The following is an 18986-nucleotide window of genomic DNA, read 5'->3' as shown; positions in this document are numbered from 1 at the left end:
AAATACAAGCCCATTTACATGCATTATAGCTCTATTCAGATATTAAAAGAGTATAAAATGAGTTTCATTTTCTGCCAGACGACAAATAAAGTAACCATCAAAGCAGGTGAAATAATAATCAAATGAAAAAAGACACTGTGAAATTTCCTGAAATGTCTTATTTCTTTATTTACAAAAAGATTAGGTCAAGTGAATCCTTTATGACAAATGGTGTTCCTCTTCCTACTGAAATCAATGATGAAGCTTCATTGACTTCACTGGCAGCATAAGCTGTTCCTGTTAGGCAGTAAAAATACAAACCCTGACTGTGCTTTCGTGGACTTCAGTGTAAATTTGCATTAACCCTACCCAAGTCTAACTAGAGTTTTACTACTGCATCCCCTCCAGGTGGGTTTGACTTCTTCTGAACAAGTACAATTGTTCACAATGAAGAGACAAAAGTATTTTTGCTTACAGAACCAGGTTCAAAGACATGAGTTAATGAAACAAAACTTAGTAAGTCTACTGATAAGCAGAACTTCACCCTGTGTCATCAGCATTGCCAGATAGATTTCAGTGGAAATATACTGCTTTTTCACAAGTAATGCTCTGGCAGACTACACAATTTTCTCAGGTTAAGGGGAAGCTTAGACATAAAGAGGACTAAAAACTTTCTGTTCTCAGACACAAATACACCTCTTTGCTCCCCACCCCTCTCCCCATTCCAATTTCCCCCAGCATTTGTATAACGGTATTTTTCAGAAATCTTTTCACAGGATTCCCCAAGCCCCAAAAGGCTCATTAAAAAGCCTTAGTTTGAAGGACGGTCCTTTTGTGGATTAGTAACTGGTTAGAGGATGAAAAGCAAAGGTGGGAGCTACTGATCATTTTTTCACAATTAAAGGAAGTTGCAAGAGGAAGGCTGGGGAAGGAGACCGTGCCAGGTCATGCATTGTCCAACACATTCACAAATGGGCTGGAAGAGATGGTGGATAGCCAGGGTGGCTGATGATACAAAGTTGTTTCCAATAGTCAAAAACAAAAGCTGCCTGAGAAAGTAGCACAGGGATCTCACATTATCAACTGACTGGGTAGTAAAATGGCAGAGAAAATACAATGCTGATAAATACAAAACAGTGCATATGAGAAAAAGACCTGATAAATGCAAACAGTTCTGAATAAGCAGTTGTCACTCAAGAAAGAGATCTTGGAGTACAGAGATCTTGGTGTCACTGTAAATGTTAACATAAAAAAAACAGCTTAACATTCAGACCAGGGACTGGGTGTGCCCTTGGCTCACAAACCTGACCTGCTGGTTGCCAGAAACTGGAAGATATAAAAGGGAGAGGAACCCTCTGTACTCACCCTGTTTCTCATAGGTGTCCATTACTTGCCACTGTTGAGAGAAGATGTGGAGATATATGGATCTTTGCTGTGACCTAGAACAGCTGCTCTTATATCCTTATGAAAAATGAACTGTTCGAGAGGGTAGATCTAACCTGAAGTCACAAAGGAAAGTGAAACTATAGAGAAGTATACAACCTGAGAACCAATGTCTCAAGTCGTGCATGTAATCAAGTCCCAGACAAAGGGCCAAAGGATCAGAACAAACCAAAAAGCCTCAGAAGAGACCACAAGGAGACCCTGAGTTAACCCTTGACAGGTTAGAAGCTTGCTGGGTGTTGCTGGTGCTTTAGCACAGGGGTTGACCGGGACTCCAAAATACCACAACAAAACATCACAGAAACACTTGAAGAGCTACATCCTGCAACTGCAAGGTGTCCAGTAGGTGCAGAAAGAGACAGACATCAGTTTAGTGAACAGACTGTATACAAGGAAGACAGCATCAGCAGTTCCAGTAGTTCTTCCCTTGGAAAAAGACACTGGTCGAAAAGAAGATCAATGAGCTGTCAACCTGAAAGCAAACAGGACTCATCCCAGACTAGTAATTCTTGTTTTCTGTGACATAACTTTACCAATGACTCTGCCTGTTGAGCTGGGCAGGCATATGGGATATTATAATGTCTGAAAATGTCCTTAGTTTAATAACCCTGAATTTACACCATGTGCAGTGGAGTACAGGTTTACATATCAACATCAGATGTTAATTTGTACTTAACTGGGACACATCAATGGAATAGCTTGTCAGCAGTTGCGACTTTGCTCAGCAGATACAGTGCTCAGCAGGAGGTGATGTTAGAAGAACAGGGATTTGCAGAAGTATGGGGAGACAGATATAGAGGCAAACAGTAGAATTTGAAGTCCTGGCATTGTTACTGCTTCCTGGGCTTGACATGATTCACATCCCCAAAGGTACTAAACAGTTGCTGAGAGTAGTTGCAATCATACTGATTCAGGGTGTCGCAGGTGGCCACAATACCTAGAGAGAAAACATATTTTTAGTATAACTTGCAGAAGGCAGGCAGGCAACGGGCACCGAGTCTGCTGCTTAACCTGAGAACATCTTAGTGGTTTACACCTACACACCCAGAGGCATGTTTCTTGGCTGTAAGCGTGCTCTGTGCTCTGCTTCCCACTCATCTGCTGTTCTCAGCTGCCCCACAGACCACTCACAGACAGCCCACTGAAGTGTCCTTGACATGGAGAATCCCAAATGCACTGGAGACATACTGCCAGACTTTCTAGGTAACCAGGTAGGTCAGAAGCAACTTTGGAGGGACTCTGTTGCCATGGGCAGACAGATAACTGCAACAGGCCAAAATAACCAAACCAAGTGAAAGTGCTGCAAGGAAAATTGAATAACTAACTCTGGATGATAATATTGTTGTATCAAGAGCGAGCCACCAGTACAAGCAACAGTGCAAGGGCCTCAAAAGTAACTGAATGTTCTTGGATAATGTAGTGAGTATGTTGGAAATGTAAGTGTTTGGATTGTGTTTTTCATAAGTGGTATTTAAGGGCTACTATCTTAGATTTTGGCCTAGAAAACAAAATATGGAATAGAGAACTATAGCTTTAACTGTTTTCAGTTTTCCAAACACAGGAAATCTTAAGACATATCCCATTAAGCAGATGCTATTGGGAAAATGTCATCAAAATAAAGATATCTGCTCAGCGTTTTGGCTGGAGGCAGGCCATGATTACTGATTACCACAGTCTATGCTGAGTATCATGTGATGGTGGAGGGATGGGGAACTACCTCCTGGCACTGACCACAGCTTCTTCTGCAGCTGATTAAAAGATTCCTGCTGACTTTGGCGGGTCCATGTGTTCCCCTAGGATTACATGTATATGAACTGGAAGTGGAGGTTAGGTTATTATAACATTATTTTTCCATTTGAGGACACTTCAATGTGTGCCCAGAGAAATGAATACATACCTAGCTTATCAAAGGAATACATTTGGATATTTTCACTCACACTCAGCAATGGACTATTCTTAGTAACTAATAATATACATGTGCCTTGCAGCATGCTTTTTGATAGCCTTGTTTCTATTCTTTAAGGATTTAATATTTTACCGTATTTGCAAAGAATCCTGGATTACAAGAAAATGTCTTACTCTTTTTATAACACGGCAGTTTCTCACAGTGAAAAATAAATAGAGCTGCTGCTAGGACCAATTTCTTTCTTATATACCCATTGGAGGTAAAGGTGTTAGGTTGACCCGGTAAATATCTGCAAGTCAAAGCAGTATAAATTAAGGGTTAGAACTGACTGCTATAAATGTTAAAGAAATTATATACCTTTTAAGCAATTTTAGTGAAATCAGAATTTTCAAGGCCTATTATTTTTTCTGTCTCCTGTTTTCTAAATGTTTAAACCCAGCGCCCCACAGCAATCCCAGTATCTGCACTTCATTTGCAAACCATCATGAGTTTTAAGGTGGACTCATTTTCTTTAAAGCCTGAAGTACATACAAACAAAAGTAGCTGCTGGCAGGTTTAGAGACACAGAAGTGCAGTAATTTGGTACACGGTTGCCATGGCAGCTAACCTACATCTAAATTATCCTATACACTTTTCTCAGCCATACTCTAGCGTTGCTCCTCCTGTCTGAATTGTTGGTTCCTTTTTTTTTGAGACCTGCCTTCTGCAAAGCCCTCCTTTGTGCCACTTTGGCCTCATCTGCTGGCTCAGCCCTTTCATCCTGGCATACTCCATATTCTGTTGATATTATCTGTTAATGGAAGGGGAAGCAAGAAGAGTACGAGGCAGAAGGAGATGATGGTCTTCCAGCTACTCTGCCTGTTGAGAGCAGCTTCTTGAAAGCTGATTTTTGCTGAAGTTAAACCACAGTGGTAACTCCCTTCAGTTTCAGGACTTAAAGCTTGCTGCAACATCATTTTGATGAAGTTATTGCAGATTCACAGTGACATAATAAAAGCCAAATTTGGCCTTAAGACCATGAATTTATCAAATGATGAATGAATTCTGCTCTGTGGATACACTGCAGTAAATCAGGGTGCTATCTCTTCCATCCAGAAAACAGGCTTTGAAATGCTTTAGCAATGTTTATTACCAAGTAGAAATATTAAAAGAAAGGGCAATGAATCCTCTAAGCTCTTTCCCTTCCATTGACCTCCCTCTCAGCACAGTTAGAAAACAAGCCCAGTGCTATTTATGAATTTTAAGGTTTCGTTATTTATTTCTGGTGAAACAGTTTCTTTCTGTCAAATCACTCCATTTCAGAGGAAAACCATTCCACTGGCGATTTCTGACCAATCATCCTTTTTATCTCTCTTCTTGCCACCTCTGAGAACCAAGTTGTGAGAACCAAGTTGTGACGCCGCTTCAGGGGAACCCAGCCCAGGTCTTATCAGTTCCTGACAGATCATGGATAGCCAACATGCCTTCTGCCTATGGCTGAATGTGAGCTCAGGGTTTACAGAAAGTGAGATCAAAAGATAAGAAGTAGAGAGTATTTACTTACTTATTTTTAACATAGTAAGCTCAATGTACTGTCAAAGCAGAAGTTTCCTCTAATTTTTAAGAAGGTTGAGTTTCGGTATCAGTTTGGTTGTTTGTTAGTTTTCAGGCAATTGCCTAGAAGACGATCGCTGCTGCTGAAGACTTGGCCTTGCCAGATACATTTGCATGCAAAGTCAAGAAGTGGGGATTACTCCATTTATCATCATCATATACAAAGAAGTAGAAAAATCCCCAGATTTGTAGGATTACAGGCCATGCTAAAGTGATCTCTTTTCAGGGTTGCTGAAAGATATGAGATTCAGCAAGAGCTTTTTGCTCTTATTTTCTGAGTTAATTTATTCAGTCTAGTCATCTCAGCATAGCTTGCTTTTTAAAACAGACTTTCAAAATATTAAAAACAGTGCAGATACTAAGCACAAGGAATAAGATCTAGAGAAGAAGCATGGCCACCAGGTCAAGGGAGGTGATTCTGCCCCTCTGCTCTGGTGAGACCCCACCTGGAGTGCTGCGTCCAGCTCTGGAGTCCTCAGCACAGGAAAGACATGGATCTGTTGGAGGGAGTCCAGGGGAAGGCCATGAAGATGATCAGAAGGCTGGAGCACCTCTCCTATGAAGACAGGCTGAAAGAGTTGGGGTTGTTCACCTGGAGAAGAGAAGGCTCCAGGGAGACCTTATGGCAGCCTTCCAGTACCTAATGGGGGCCTACAGGAAAGCTGGAGGGGGACTTTTTACAAGGGCATATAGTGACAGGACAAGGGGTAATGGCTTTAAGCTGAAAGAGGATAGATTTAGATTAGATGTAAGGAAGAAATTCTTTACTGTGAGGGCGGTGAGACACTGGAACGGGTTGCCCAGAGAGGCTGTGGATGCCCCATCCCTGCAAGTGTTCAAGGCCAGGTTGGATGGGGCTTTGAGCGACCCGGTCTAGTGGAAGGTGTTCCTGCCCCGGCAGGGGGGTTGGGACTACATGTTGTTTAAGGTCCCTTCCAACCCGAACTATTCTATGATTCTATGAAGTGACAATGAATAAACACTTTATGATGATTTAGGCTTCCTGAAGACCTGCCCCCATAAATGCATTATGTGGTAGTTTAATAAACAACAGCTGAAGTACTAAAACAATCTGTTTTCAGAATAACTGGCAAGAGAGACAGGTCTGGCAACAGTATCGGTATTCCCTCTCTAGACCTGTGAGCAGGAAAAGGATATACTATACTTCATGGCAAACGTTTAAGAGAGAAGTGGATTTCCTCCCACTGCTTTTTAATCTTGATATGTTACACTCTCCCACTCTAATTTTTGCTCTTTCACTGTAAAAAGCTGCATGCATGCAGTAAAATTCTAACAAGGGAAAGTGCTGTAGGCATCCTGAAGGGAGTCACGAAACTTGAAAATAAAACAGAGAATCACACTTCCCATTCAGAAAAATGTCAGATACTAAGTTAGATATACATGTATTCCATCTGTATATATACAGATATGTACATAACAATTTCACATGAATTGCCCTTGCACAGTATTTTTCAGGTCTCCTTGCAAAGGTCAGAAATATTGTTATTTGCATTTTACAGATGGAGAAACTGAGTTATGGGGAAGTGAATTGACAAGCCCAGACTTCCAGCATTGACTGCAAGGCCTTCCAGTTATCATGGACCTCTTAACACAACACAGATCCCTGCAGTTATCAGGGATATTATTTATTGTTTATCCTTTTGTCTCACAAAAAGAAACTACTTGCCAGAGTTGCTGACAAGGAATTCTTTCACTTTGGGGGCACAATGTGTTTAGTAGTCAGTATGGCAAGCCGTGATTCATACTGTTTGGACCTCAGTCATATTTTGCACAGCCTGAGAATAAAGCAAATTACATTCTAGAGAGCTTTGCCAATGAAATATTAAAGCCAGTATCTGTGATAAAGCTCACTGCTATGCTTTTCAGCAGTATTGAGGGGGAAGGGAGGAGAGCAGTGCAGTACATTAAGTCAGGTGGCTATCATTTGTGGCCTTACAGAGACTGCTCTGATGTTTTTGAGGCTGATGATGACATGACACAGCCCCCAGACTCTGTGGAGCCTCAGGAAGGGAGAGGTTCGGAATGGTTCAAAAGCAAAATCAGTGTCTCCCTGGTGTTCCCCTGTTCTGCCGCGAGCTGAGGCAGGGCCAAGCATACTGCTAGGTCCGAGAGGCTGGGGGTGGGGGGAGTCATGAGGTGAAGCCAAGGTCCTGATCCCAAACGATCCAGGTTGAAGCATGTGTTGGCTCCCTACTGCTGCCCTGCTGGCATGGTTCCATGGGGGAGACCCAGGTATGCAGAAAGCAGCGGGGGCCAGTTCACACCGAGCCTCCCCTAACCTGGGCTAGGTGTAGCTCAGCAGTGGTCCCAGGGCCACCCAATTCAGATAGAGCTGAAGTGGCCTAGCCTCAGCAGTCCAGCTGCTTGCTTTCCTCTTACAACCCCAGGATGAGATTACTCTAGCTCTCGCTAGCACCCTCCTCGCCGGTCACTCGACACACCACTGTCATGGAAGCTGGTGCTAAACTGCCTGCCAGCTGCAGACCGCTTGGGAGCCCGTCCTGCCTCAGGTGCCCTGGGCTGCGCTCCTCCAGCAGCGTTGCTCTCGGGTGTGTTCCCTTCCCCTGAAATTTAAGCATCTGTGGTGATAACACGGCTGTTTCAAGGGAAGAATCTTCCAGCTTCCTAGGCAGTTAAACCGATGGCTTAACTTCTGTTGGCTTTCAAGTGTGTCATTGGCTTCCGTGGGAACAGCACCGGTTTTTGAAGACACGACAACCCAATGACAAGCCACTGCTGAGGTGGCTGGTCCTGCTCCCTGTGTCAGTGTGTGCTGGTCTGACCCCACGGGGGGCTTTCTATGGGGTTTGTTCTCTGAAGGAGTTCAGTGTTGGGTCAGACAGGTGTCAAGGGTTGCTTCAGGAACAGGGCACAGAGGGACTGTTGAGGGTAGCACGGAGGATGTGCGACCGCCTCTTTGGCAACAGCTGAAGTTTGATTGGAGTTGGAGGTTGTGAAATCATTCCTTTAGAGTTCGCTTGTGCTGGTAACCACTGCCTCTATGTAAGAGTCCCCCGCAACTCATCTACCCATCATTTCAGAGTTCATCCACCAATTATTTCATGCCTGGCTTTACTGCCTGTTGGCTTTACCCTGTTCTGTTCTCCATCTTTCACTCTTACACCGCCTACCTTGGGCTGCAGATGCCCCTGGCTTGCCCAGTCCTACTGACGAGTGCCCAGCAAATGATATTTTGACATCACTTTTTATACACATTTCACACTGATGCATGTATAAATGCATAGGGAACCTGGTGGTGGCTGCACAGCAGCATGCTGCTTTGTTTTGCATTGGAGCTGCTAAGGATTTCACTTTTTTTGTGGGGTGTTACTGCGCTAGTTAAAGGGAGAGATCTTATGTAGTAACATCCTGTTCCCCGCATATTTAAACTGTGCGTATCCCTTAAGCCCTTGCCTGTATTCCCTATTATATTAACTCTTTGGAGTAAATTTCCTTCACTACCCACCAAATCCCCCATCACCACACCTCCCCAAAACACATCCCTGTGGCTAGCGGGATAGGGCTGTGTGACGCCACATTTAACCACGCATTAGGGAGCAAAGCGTGGGTTTGGAAGGACGGGAGCACGGCTTTGAAGCCATGCCTGCCGAGACTCTGCAATGACCGATTTTCCCTGCTTGAGAAGGAGGGTTGGACCAGGCGACCTCCAGAGGTCCCTTCCCACCTCGGCCAGTCTGATTCTGCGATGTTTGCTTCAAACTAGTTGCCTTCTCCTCTCTGTCTGCCTCAGCGAAGGACATGAACGTCCTTCGTGCACCTGCAGCGCGGTTGGGATCGCAGCGCAGGAGACCGCGGCAGCGTGCTGTGACAGGGCGCCGGTGGCTTTGCGGGGAGGCCCTGCTCCCCGTGCCGCCCGGGCCCGGCGCCTGCAGCCAAGCGCCTCTCCTCCGCCCAACACCCGGGCACCGGCACGCCGGAGAGGAACAGGCTGGCAAGGGGGAGCCCGCGGCGGCAGCCCGGGGGCCCGAGGCCAGGCGCCCCCCGCCAGGCGGGCCGCCGCACCCGCCACGGCCCGCTGGAAGCCGAAACAAAACCGGTTTCGGTACCGCAGAGGCAGGCAGGCAGGCAGCGCGCGGTGCCGCAGCCCTGCCCTCCCCGGGCGCAGCCGGCGGTTCGTGCCGGGGAGCCGCAGCGCGGCTCAGCGGGGCGGCGCCCGCGGAGGACGGAGATGATCCCGATCCCGACCCCGATCCCGACCCCGATCCCGATCCCGATCCCGGCGGCAGCGGCGGCGCTTACTCATCCCCTCAGGAATGGGGCGAGGCGGGAGCGGGGGGGCCGGCCGCCGCAGGTGGGGCAGGGGGAGGAGCGGGGGCGCTGGGAGTGAGGCGGGCGGGCGGGCGGGGGGGGGCGGGCGGCAGGGGACTACAAGCCCCAGGGCGGCCCGCGGCCGGCGCTGTAACCGCACGTGGGGGCGGCGGGGGCGGCGGCGGCGGCGGCGGCGGGAGGCAGTTCCTGGTGGCGCGGCCCCGCGGCTGGCAGCTCCCGGGGGCGGCCGAGCGGAACCCCGCCTCCAGCCAGCCGCCCGGCGGGCAGGAGGGAGCCGCGGCCAGGGCGGGGGGAGATGCGCCTCGCCCTTCCCAACAACGGCCGAGCCGCGGCCGTCCCTAATTAACAATCAGCTCGTCCCCAGTCACCCCCGGCAAGCACTGTCCCATGCACGCTGACCCGCCGCCGGCAGCTCGCTAGCCGGCAGCCGACGGCTCCTCCCGCGGTGCTGGCGTGCGGGTCGCTTAAGCCATGGGGAATGGGATGAACAAGGTAACGCCGCTCGTCGTTGTTCCTCTGCGTGAGTGCATGTGCGCGGGCGAGGCGCAGCGGTCGCCGGGGGCGGCGGTCCCTCCCCGCGGCCCCCTCCTTTGTCTCGCCCCCGGGCGGCGGGCGCCCGCTGAAAGAACAAAGGCCAGGGCGGGAGACGCTTTTCCCTGCGACTTCGGGGGGTCCGTCCCCCCCTCCCTGCGGGCCGAGGGAGGGAGACGGTGGCTGCGCCGCTCCCTCGGGGCGCGCCTCCTTCCCAGCCGCAGCGCGGGCAGGGAGGAGGCGGGCGGGCGGGGAGGGAGGCCCTGGTTTCGGTGATGCTCGCCCGGGCTTCCCCGCTCCGGGCGCAGCGAGCCCGCGGGGCTGGGGGCGGCCCTGCGCCCCCAACGGCTACCAACGGTCGGTAACGGCCGCCGTGCCCCCCCCCCCCCTTCAGTCAGCCACGGCGCCGGGCCCTTCCCCGCCGCGGGCCGGGCTCTCTCCTCGTCCGTGTCCCCCGCTGGGGGTGCCCCGGGGGGCGGCTCGGGGCAGGGCCGGCACCCCCCTGGCTTGCGGCGGGACCTGGAGCGTTGGGTTCTCGGCCCGGCGAGCGCGGGGGTCACATCGTTTAACTTCTGCATCGCTTGCTCCCCCTCCCCGAAGGAGGATTGCGGGCGCTGGCCCGCCCCCCCCCGCCGGGGGTCTGCCCGCGCCGCGCTCCGAGGGCAGCTGGCGGACGCGGGCTGGCTGTCCTGGCCCCGGTGCTGGTGGGACAGGAAAGCGCTCGGCCCCAGTGGAGATGGCAGCGAGGAAGGAAGATGGATCTGCCTTGCAAAGGGTGTTGGCTTTTTGGCAGTGGGGGCTTATTGTGAGCGCCGATTCCCCTGGCACGTCGTGGTGGTTATCAAGGGACAACTGTGACTCCGCATCTCCACCTCTGTTTTAAACCCAGGTTTGAAAGAGTGGTGGTAACTAGCCTTTTATATATAGCTTACTATGAGGAACAGAAGTTGAGTCATCTCTTCTAACATCCTGCTTTGAGTACTCTGGGAGTAGCTTTGCTGTGAGCGTGGCCTCCAACAAAGCCGGGGAGAAGAGCTGGAAATAGCTGCTCCCAGGTCATCCAAGTCTGACATCCTTGCCCCTGGAAGTCAGATTGGTGAACGTCCAGAGTGCTTGGAGTGCCACCTGGGAGGTGAAGCCTTTTCATCCTGTGGATAGAGACATTGAAATAGAAACTTTAGGCAGGGGAAAGATCCGGCCAACTGAGTTAGTGGGTAGGAGGTAGAACCTCCCTTGGTCCTTCTCTCTGGTTTTGGTTTCAAAGTCTGGGGATAATGTTGTGATATGTAGCCACTCCTTGGAGGCACCTTCTAGGAGTGGCCAGTTAGGAAGAAGCACAGCTGGAGAGACTTCTTTTAGACTTCTGGTATATTTGTAGTATTTTGCTGGGAATTTTTGAAATTATCAAAACATTTAGAGGGACAGGATATGGAATGCTAAAGTTGCGACTGGGGAGGAGGACAGGACAACTCTCAGCCCTTTGAAGCTTAGCACTCTTTCTCTATGTTACGTCTTGCTGCAGTACCATGTGGGCAGGAATTGGCAACCTGTGACTCTGGGCAATTTGGTCATTTTAATTCTGTTAAGTGTTGCCCTGACACGTACCAACCGGAGCTTTTGGGGCAAGCGTAGCACTACTTTGATTTTTCTCCTCCCTTCTTATGGCTGTATCCAAGAGGAGGGTAAGTTCAGCAGTTTGGGAGGAGCTGGCTCCTTTAAGGAGACTACAACCACATTGGGTACTGGCCATCAGGGTTTATTTTTGTAGGGGTCCCGCGTGTAGATCTGGTACTTGCCACCTTCAGAATGTGCCCCTGGATCATCTGTTCCTTTTGATCTTGTGAGTCAGCGAACGCCAGAGGGGCAAGGGGAGGTGTGGAGTCATCAACGCCAATGTTGGGGGGTATTTGCTTGACTCGGTGTAGTCTATCAATACAAATTGCCTTAGTTTCCAACTGAAGTGTGTTTTCTGTGGTAGAGCTATATGTGGACAGTAGGAGAGAATAAGAAGCTTATCCGATGGTGGATTATTTCATTTAGGGAATCTCTTTGTACTGATGCCAGGGGAAGAGGATTAGTGGTGACCTGTAACGGGTATGGTAAGGAAAAGCTCCAGAGATTGCTACAGCTGCTGTGGCTGCTCTTGGATGCTGAGCCTTTCTCAGTGGCATGGTCCCCTCCTATTTTTCTGTCACATGATATTGATGTATTTCGTAGCAAATAGCAATCGCGTCTGACTTTGTGGCCATTAGTGCTGATCAAGGGCTGGAGGCCTGGCATTCTTTTTTAGGTGGGGTTTGTCTTTTGTTGCTAGTTTCCTCTGTAAAATTAGCTGTGCTTAGTTTTTTTTTTTCCTTAAGCCCACCCAAGCCTCCTGACTTTTCCCAAATTAAACTGAAAGCATTGGTTCCTAAATACCCTTCTTACTCTGCTCAGAGGAGAATTGGCTAGTGAGTGTGCATTGACATAGCTACTATTAATTTTCAGTGCTTTACTTTTTTTTTTATTATACATATTTTAAGTACAGGATGAGTAATGAATGGGGTCTGACTTAGGAAATTGTCTAGGTGGCCTGATTTGTCTTCACGCTTAATGTCTAACTTTGACTTGTATTCAAAGTTCAAGTTGAAGTCTGTGGTTGAAAATTACAAAGATGTTTTCCAGCAGCTGAAGTCTAGTGGCTGAGATGGTGACAAGAGATTGTAGTACTTAGATTTGATTATCTGTGAACAGGATATGCTTGGTGAAGAGTTTTTCCTGGGATTTAGTTCTTGTCCGTCCTGTTACAGTTAACTGCCCGTTACTTGTGCAGACTCTTCTGAAGGGGCAAGTTGAGTGTTACCTCTACAAAAAGGGCAGATAAGCCCTGTTCATTGTAGGAGTTGATTCATAAGAAATGTAAATCAGTGTGGATAGTTAGAGCTGGTGCAAGCAGTTCTATGGGAGCCAGGGAAGCTGCAGCAGTTCACGTCAGCAGCGAATCCCTCTCCCTGACCGGTGCCAGTCTCCTGAACTGCTGGACAAGGTGGGCTCGTCTGCTCCTTCTACAGTGCCTGGCCATCTCTGCAGAAAGCCCAATGAACTTCTTCAGAGCGCCCATCAGTACTGGTGCATCTAGAAGCAGTGTTGGGCAAGGAGTTAGATGCTTTATTATAAGCGTGTGTCTATATAGGAAACAGTGACAAAGTAGCTCTTTAAGCCATTTTCCAGAGAGGTGTATTTTCAGAGAGGACTGATGAGAAGTGTTAGCAACTGGAGCAACTATTGTCCATTGCAGGGCTCTCCCTTTGTGCAAGGTGGAGAATGTGAGCTGTTCTCATGCAAGATACGAAGACAGGTGTTGGTGTCCTCGTTGCTTGGTTGTGTATTCTTCTACATCTGTTATTTAGTCCGTGGTCATTTTGTCAATGTTTCGGATGATATAAAGAGGCTACTGTTTTTATTCATAAAGCAGTGGTTGAAAAGTTCACAAAAACAACCACCTTATTTTTCTTCTCTTCTGACTCCCACCCCTTCACTCTCACACACCCCTAGTAGCCATCGGCCTTCATTTTGCACGGCCCAGAGTTGCAGTTACTGAAGGCAGTGTGAGATGACACAGCTGAAAGTTCCCAGCAGTAGTCTAGTGCTGAAGTATTAGTCAGCACGGCATGAAGATTCACTTCTTTCCAGGTAGCTTTCACCCATAGTAATGTTTCTTGCTTCTAGAATGACTAGGACAATAGGGGTAACATCTGTCCTTGGTTGCACGGTGTCCTAATTTCCTATCTAGCATACAGCGTTGCTTCATGAGGCACAAATGCAAACTTCTGGATTTTTCCTCCTTTGCCAACAACAATCTAAGAAGCCTCGTTTTTGCAACCCCTCCAGTGTTTCTTGGTATCTTTAATTTATAATATCTAACCTTAATGACTGTGACTGGAATTTAAGCTTTTATCCTCTCTTGAGAGCACATATCTGATGCAGAAATAATGTCCTGGAGTCTAAAATGCTATAGTCTACAGTAGTGGTGATGTGATTTGAGATTTGTGCTGCAGATAGGAAATACCAGACAGCTATTTAAAAATATCAGAAAGGCTTTTTTAATTTTTTAACTTTTTAAGCTTAAGTTGTGGGAGCTGGCTGGAGTGATCTGGTTGGTGAAATTCATTCATAACTTGACTCTCTTTTGCTTTAGAGCATGTTTTTTGTTTGCAGAATTTGGCCCTTAGCAATGGCCCTCAGGTACTCTGCTCTCTGGAGCAGCTACTAGCTTCTGATTCCTAGTCTGGGATGGTGGCCTTTGGGCTGCGCTTCTAGCAGAGTCATCAAGTGTGCTTAAAATAATGAATCAGTCCATGAAACCATGAGTCTTGTGCATGCAGAAAGGCACAGCAGAATGTTGTAACGGTTCTTTTGCCTACTTGATAGCCTGGCATTGGAAACTGCCCCACTGTTGTTTTGCTGCCTTTGTATGAATGTTGAATTTGTACAAATGAAAAATGAAGAGGCAAGGAATGGGGAGAAAGCTGTCTGAGCTTGTCTGTGCAAAACTTACAGGTGCCCCTTTGTACCAGACTAAAGAACCCATTTTGTTGTCTAGATGGTGTTGTCATGCATCCCTTAATTTGTAAGCAGTTCAGGGTACAGCAAGCGTCCCAGAGAAGCGGTCTTTCAATATCAGTGGCAGAATGGAGCCCCATGGTTAGAGCTAGTATGACATGACAGGGAAAGAGAGATCACCCAGCAAAGCTGAGAAGGAGGAATGTTTGCACAAACTGAAGCTGCAGGGAGTGTGAGATGTGCTGCAGCCTTTCTGTTTTCTGCAAAGCTAGATAAATAATGGTGAACACGACGTTTTTATCAGATGAAAGCCCTGGCGTTAACACAGGTCAGAAGCTATTTTGCAGGCCCTTCTGCCAGCCTGCTAACCTTTGCGTGGTAAGCTGGGTCGCCTTTCAGCAGGAAGGCTGCAGTGAAGCGGAGGCTGGGGCGATAATCCCCGATGAAAAGTCCTTCATGACTTTCGGAACTTCACGGCTGCCGGACCGACCAAAATGGGTGGAGTTTTCCCTTTAAATAGCTGCGCCTGAGAGACTGTTGCTGCTGTTGTGGTGACACTTGGGTGTTGCTAAGGCTTTAGGAAGTCAGCACTGACATATCTGTATTGGTGGTATGCTCTGCATGCACCAAAGAAAAATGGATTGTACCGTCTCACCACCACAGTTCTGTCTCTTCAAAGGATGTGGGCGTGGGTCAGAGACTTCAGGTGGCAGAGAATGAAATTCTTGACCAGAAAGTGTGTGTTCGGTGTGCTTGGGGGTTTTTCATGTCCTTACCGCTGTGCCCAAGTTGGGAGGGTTGTGAGAGGGTGGGAGGGGTAGCACTGCACTGTCACCTGCCTCTGTGTGTGTGTGTGTGTGCATGCACGTGTCCTCAGACTGCACGGGCTGGTCCTCAGCCTGACCTTGAAACTCCCCTGTTAAAGAAAGTCCTGTAACTGAGACCTCTGCAGGCTTCTGGGAGTGTTGGGGCGAGTGGGTAGATCTGGGAGAGAAACATGCAACTGGAGGACTTTCATCAGTTCTCTTTCTATGTGAATGCACAACTCTTGTTTGCAGTGATTTCCTCTGTCAGAAGAGCCCTGCAGCGCTGCAGCCCTGACTTGCATGGCTTTGCACTTCAAAGGACTTGAAGGATGTCATTTTGCAGTGCTTTGTCCAGTTTGCATAGCAACTTTAGGCAAATCACCTTTTCTGTATGAAGTTTCATCATCAGTTAAATGAGGGTAACTCTTATCCTGCTGTGGGGGGCAGGGGGAGGGATGTGTTGCGAGGCCCACTTCGTATTTGTAAACCACTTTTGCTATCCTTGGAGAGCCTCCATTATGTGAGAGTCCACATGATTAACAACCCCCAGCTGTCAAGGAACGCTCTCGCAGTGTGGCGTACCTAGAGCTATGTAGTTTGAGAAGGTTGCAGAGAGGCACAAAATGTTGTCAGCGCTTTTGAGATTGCATTTGACAATAGTCTGCTAAAGTAGTATGTTCCATCCTGTATGCAAATTGAACTTTGTCAAATTGTCTTACCACAAGATATCTATATTTGATACTATATTTCTTTCTCACAGATTCTGCCTGGCTTGTTCATTGGCAACTTTAAAGGTAAGATTAGTTTTATCATTATCTCTAGGATTACTTAGCAGGGGTCTTAAGGTGTTGTTTCGCAGGCCTACGGAATTCTCTGACATCTCTGCAGCTTCTTTAACCCCATCTTGCTTCATTTCTGGATTCACCTGGTAGCACTTAAAGAAGAACTTGTTTGCTTTCTCATCCGTGTGCTGTGCTGCAAGTACTTTAAGAAAAGGAAAATGAACGCCATCTCCTCGGAGCATGCTTCAGCTGGAATTCCTAAACATTGGCCTGCCTTAAACGATTCCTGTGCTTGGCAGGCAAGCCTGTGAGCCAGGCAGATTCTTTGTAAGGCTTATTTCAAGCCCTCCTTATAAGTAAAGGCTTAGTATGCCTCCCGCTCATTGCTTTCATTATTTTGGTTATTTATAACAACTGCTAGAGTTCTGTTATCACTGCTTGTGAGACTGATAGGTCTGCAGATCGCTGTCTGACCACCGATACTCACACTGTCTGTGTCATGGACATAAGATTCTCTGGATTTTTTTTCCTTTTTGCATGACGTTTAGTTTTTGTGTACAGAAAGACAGAACTGTATTTAGAAAAAACAGGAAACTCTATGTAGATATCCAAATAAATGACCTGTTCTCAAAGCACTCCGTTAGCAGTAGTTCCAGCTGACTGTCCCTATTCAGAAGTAAACCAGTTGTGCTTGTACAGTCGTTTTGATTTGTGTAGACCCTGTATTTCCTATGCTTGGGTACAACAGCAAAGCAGGACTCATAGGGGTTACTGTGATATCCTGTCCTTCCTGGGCTGTCTGATATCGCCGCTGGTCTGTTAAGATTGGACAATGTCTGCACTGGATTTAGATGGTGCTGCACCTCCTCTCTGCCTCATGCCCACCCTTCCTTCCCTGCCCCTCCACCCCCAATCCCAAAACCTGTGAGTTCAGTGGTTTTTTGCCCAATTTACCTGCCTCTGGACCTGCTGACCCATATTGCTGGTCCAGTGCTTGATGCCCCTTGGGAAGTGGAGCCGATCACCTTGAGAGGCAGCCGGGAGGTACATGTGAAGTTAAAAGCTGTCTTTTGCCACACTGGGATGCAAACACAAGTACAGTGGCTAGTGTGTGAAAGGGAGTTAATCATGTCATGGTAAGGAAAATGAGAGGATGAAGGTGAGTTTATACTGGTGGAAGTAGGTAATGAAAGGAGAAAAAAGAAAGGAAGCAGGAAAAAAGGAAAATAAAGGGAAGAGGATAGTTTTGAAAACACTTTGGACAGACCACTGCATGGGCTGGTGACAAAATTAACTTGGTCACAGCCATGTTGCTTCCTCTTTTTATTTTCTTCTTTTTTTTTTTTTTTTTTTTTTTCCCTTTCCTGTCAAGTAATTTAGGAGAGGGGCAGGATGGGAGGATGTTTGATAGTGCAGTCCTTTAGGTTTCAAGCTGTCTGGCAGGGTAGGCAGGATGGGTGTAGGGAACGTGGCTCTCAATCTGTCCCTCTCCCTGTGGCCGTCCTGGTGGTAAGCCCTTGACAGTCCGCCCAGGGGAGCGAAACTCAGCCAGAGCATCTGTTTCTTGGTGCAGTTCTGTTTTCAGCTGAGGAACAGTTTGACCAGCTGAGGGGAGTTGGCCAAGGTTGCGGAGTGAGTCAGCATCTCTGCCGATGCCAGGGCCTGCGACCCCCTCGCTCGTGCTGCTCTGGCCACTCTGCTCTGCACCTTGCAAATGGTCCTTAAATGGCATGTAAGGTCACTTCTATGCATAGAGTAGAGGCGTGCACATGAAGGTGGTGTGAGTGGGCAGTGTTTCTGGGAGTCTAGCTAAAAAAAAAAAGCAGAGGCTGAAATGCTTCAGCTACCTCCATAAAAGAGGGTAAGGATGGGTTGGCTTTAATCTCAGCGTTTGTGTTACGGAGTCTGTTTTTTAAATTGATTAAAAACACAAAATGTTTGTTTATTTATTGCTATGACCTTTGCTTACATTGCATTTAATCATTATGCTCTACCATCATGAGTACCAGTTGTTATAATCTCAAATTAGCTACCGTACCTAGAGAGGAAGAGAGAAGATTGGTGTTACAGTACTTCACTGATACAAAAGCAGACTTTTATAATTCTATCTTTTTCTGTATCCCCTGTCCCTCAACACCCCCCCGTCTCACTGCTTAAGAGCAATTGCAACAAGCTCTCTTTGCAGTGAAGTCATCCCATTTAGGAACAGGCTGTTGGTTAATCACTAGTGTATTTTTCTGGAGGAGTTTGATTACCATGTTCCTGGGGCATGTTCTGATTTGTGGCAGTTTTTCAAAAAGTGACTAATGAATTTTGCCATAAAGGGAATCGTTGACTGAGAAATACTCAGCAGCATATATGGTTGGGATTGGTTAGAGTATCCTGATTAGGGCAGCTGAAATGGCTAGATACTTTTAAAGACACAGGTTTACAGAATTATTTCCTATAATGCGCTTTTGAGCAGTCTCCTATTTCTCCAGCTTGAGACCAATAGCTTGAATTGAATAAAGTTGCATCGTGTCAGTAAGAGGAGTAACACTGAATCCCTGGCATTGTGCATCTTGCCTGGACACAGGGCTGAGGCTTCGTGGCACGCTCTGGGTCTCTGTGCAGGGGGTAGAGAGGAGGGAGCTTCTCCAGAAGGTCGGTCAGGAGAATTTGAATCGCTCTGATCTGCCCTCTGGAGGATAGCCTCCCCTCCTTTGACTCTTCAGGGAGCCTGGGCAGGCAGGGTTTCCACAGCCAGGTTGAAATACCATTCTGCACACACTCCTGTCTCCCTGCTGCTTGGGAGACCTCTGGGGACACTGACAGACTGGGAAGAGGCACAGTTGTTCCAGATGGGCACCTTCCTTTTGAGTGAAAGCAGGGTGTTAAAGATGTTAAACACTGTAATCCTGGAGGGCCGTTGTCTGGAGGAGGCATTCAGCAATTGTTCCAATTGGGGAATTATTATTCAATATTCAGCAATATTTGTACTTTATGTATAGGGTTTCTCACTGTCTCTTTAGGCCCAATCAACTTAAAAACAAGCCATGACAGAGGAAGTGCAAACTCCTCCGCATTTGACTGGGAGATAAACTGAGGCGCAAG

The 18986-nt window shown here is 47.6% G+C and overlaps 1 protein-coding gene across 1 annotated transcript in view; it reads left to right on the top strand.

Moving 5' to 3' along the window:
- Positions 1 to 9407: 9407 nt before the first annotated feature.
- DUSP22 (dual specificity phosphatase 22) overlaps positions 9408 to 18986 on the top strand; it is a 45082-nt gene continuing 35503 nt past the window's right edge. The window contains exons 1-2 of the mRNA XM_030041882.2: positions 9408 to 9724; positions 15872 to 15905. Of these exons, the coding sequence (XP_029897742.1) occupies positions 9704 to 9724; positions 15872 to 15905 (55 nt within the window). The 5' untranslated portion in view covers positions 9408 to 9703. The remainder of the gene's footprint in view (positions 9725 to 15871; positions 15906 to 18986) is intronic.

Source organism: Aquila chrysaetos, chromosome 18 (genome assembly GCF_900496995.4).
Source record: "Aquila chrysaetos chrysaetos chromosome 18, bAquChr1.4, whole genome shotgun sequence".
NCBI lineage: Eukaryota > Metazoa > Chordata > Aves > Accipitriformes > Accipitridae > Aquila > Aquila chrysaetos.
This window is presented reverse-complemented; position numbering and strand designations above follow the sequence as displayed.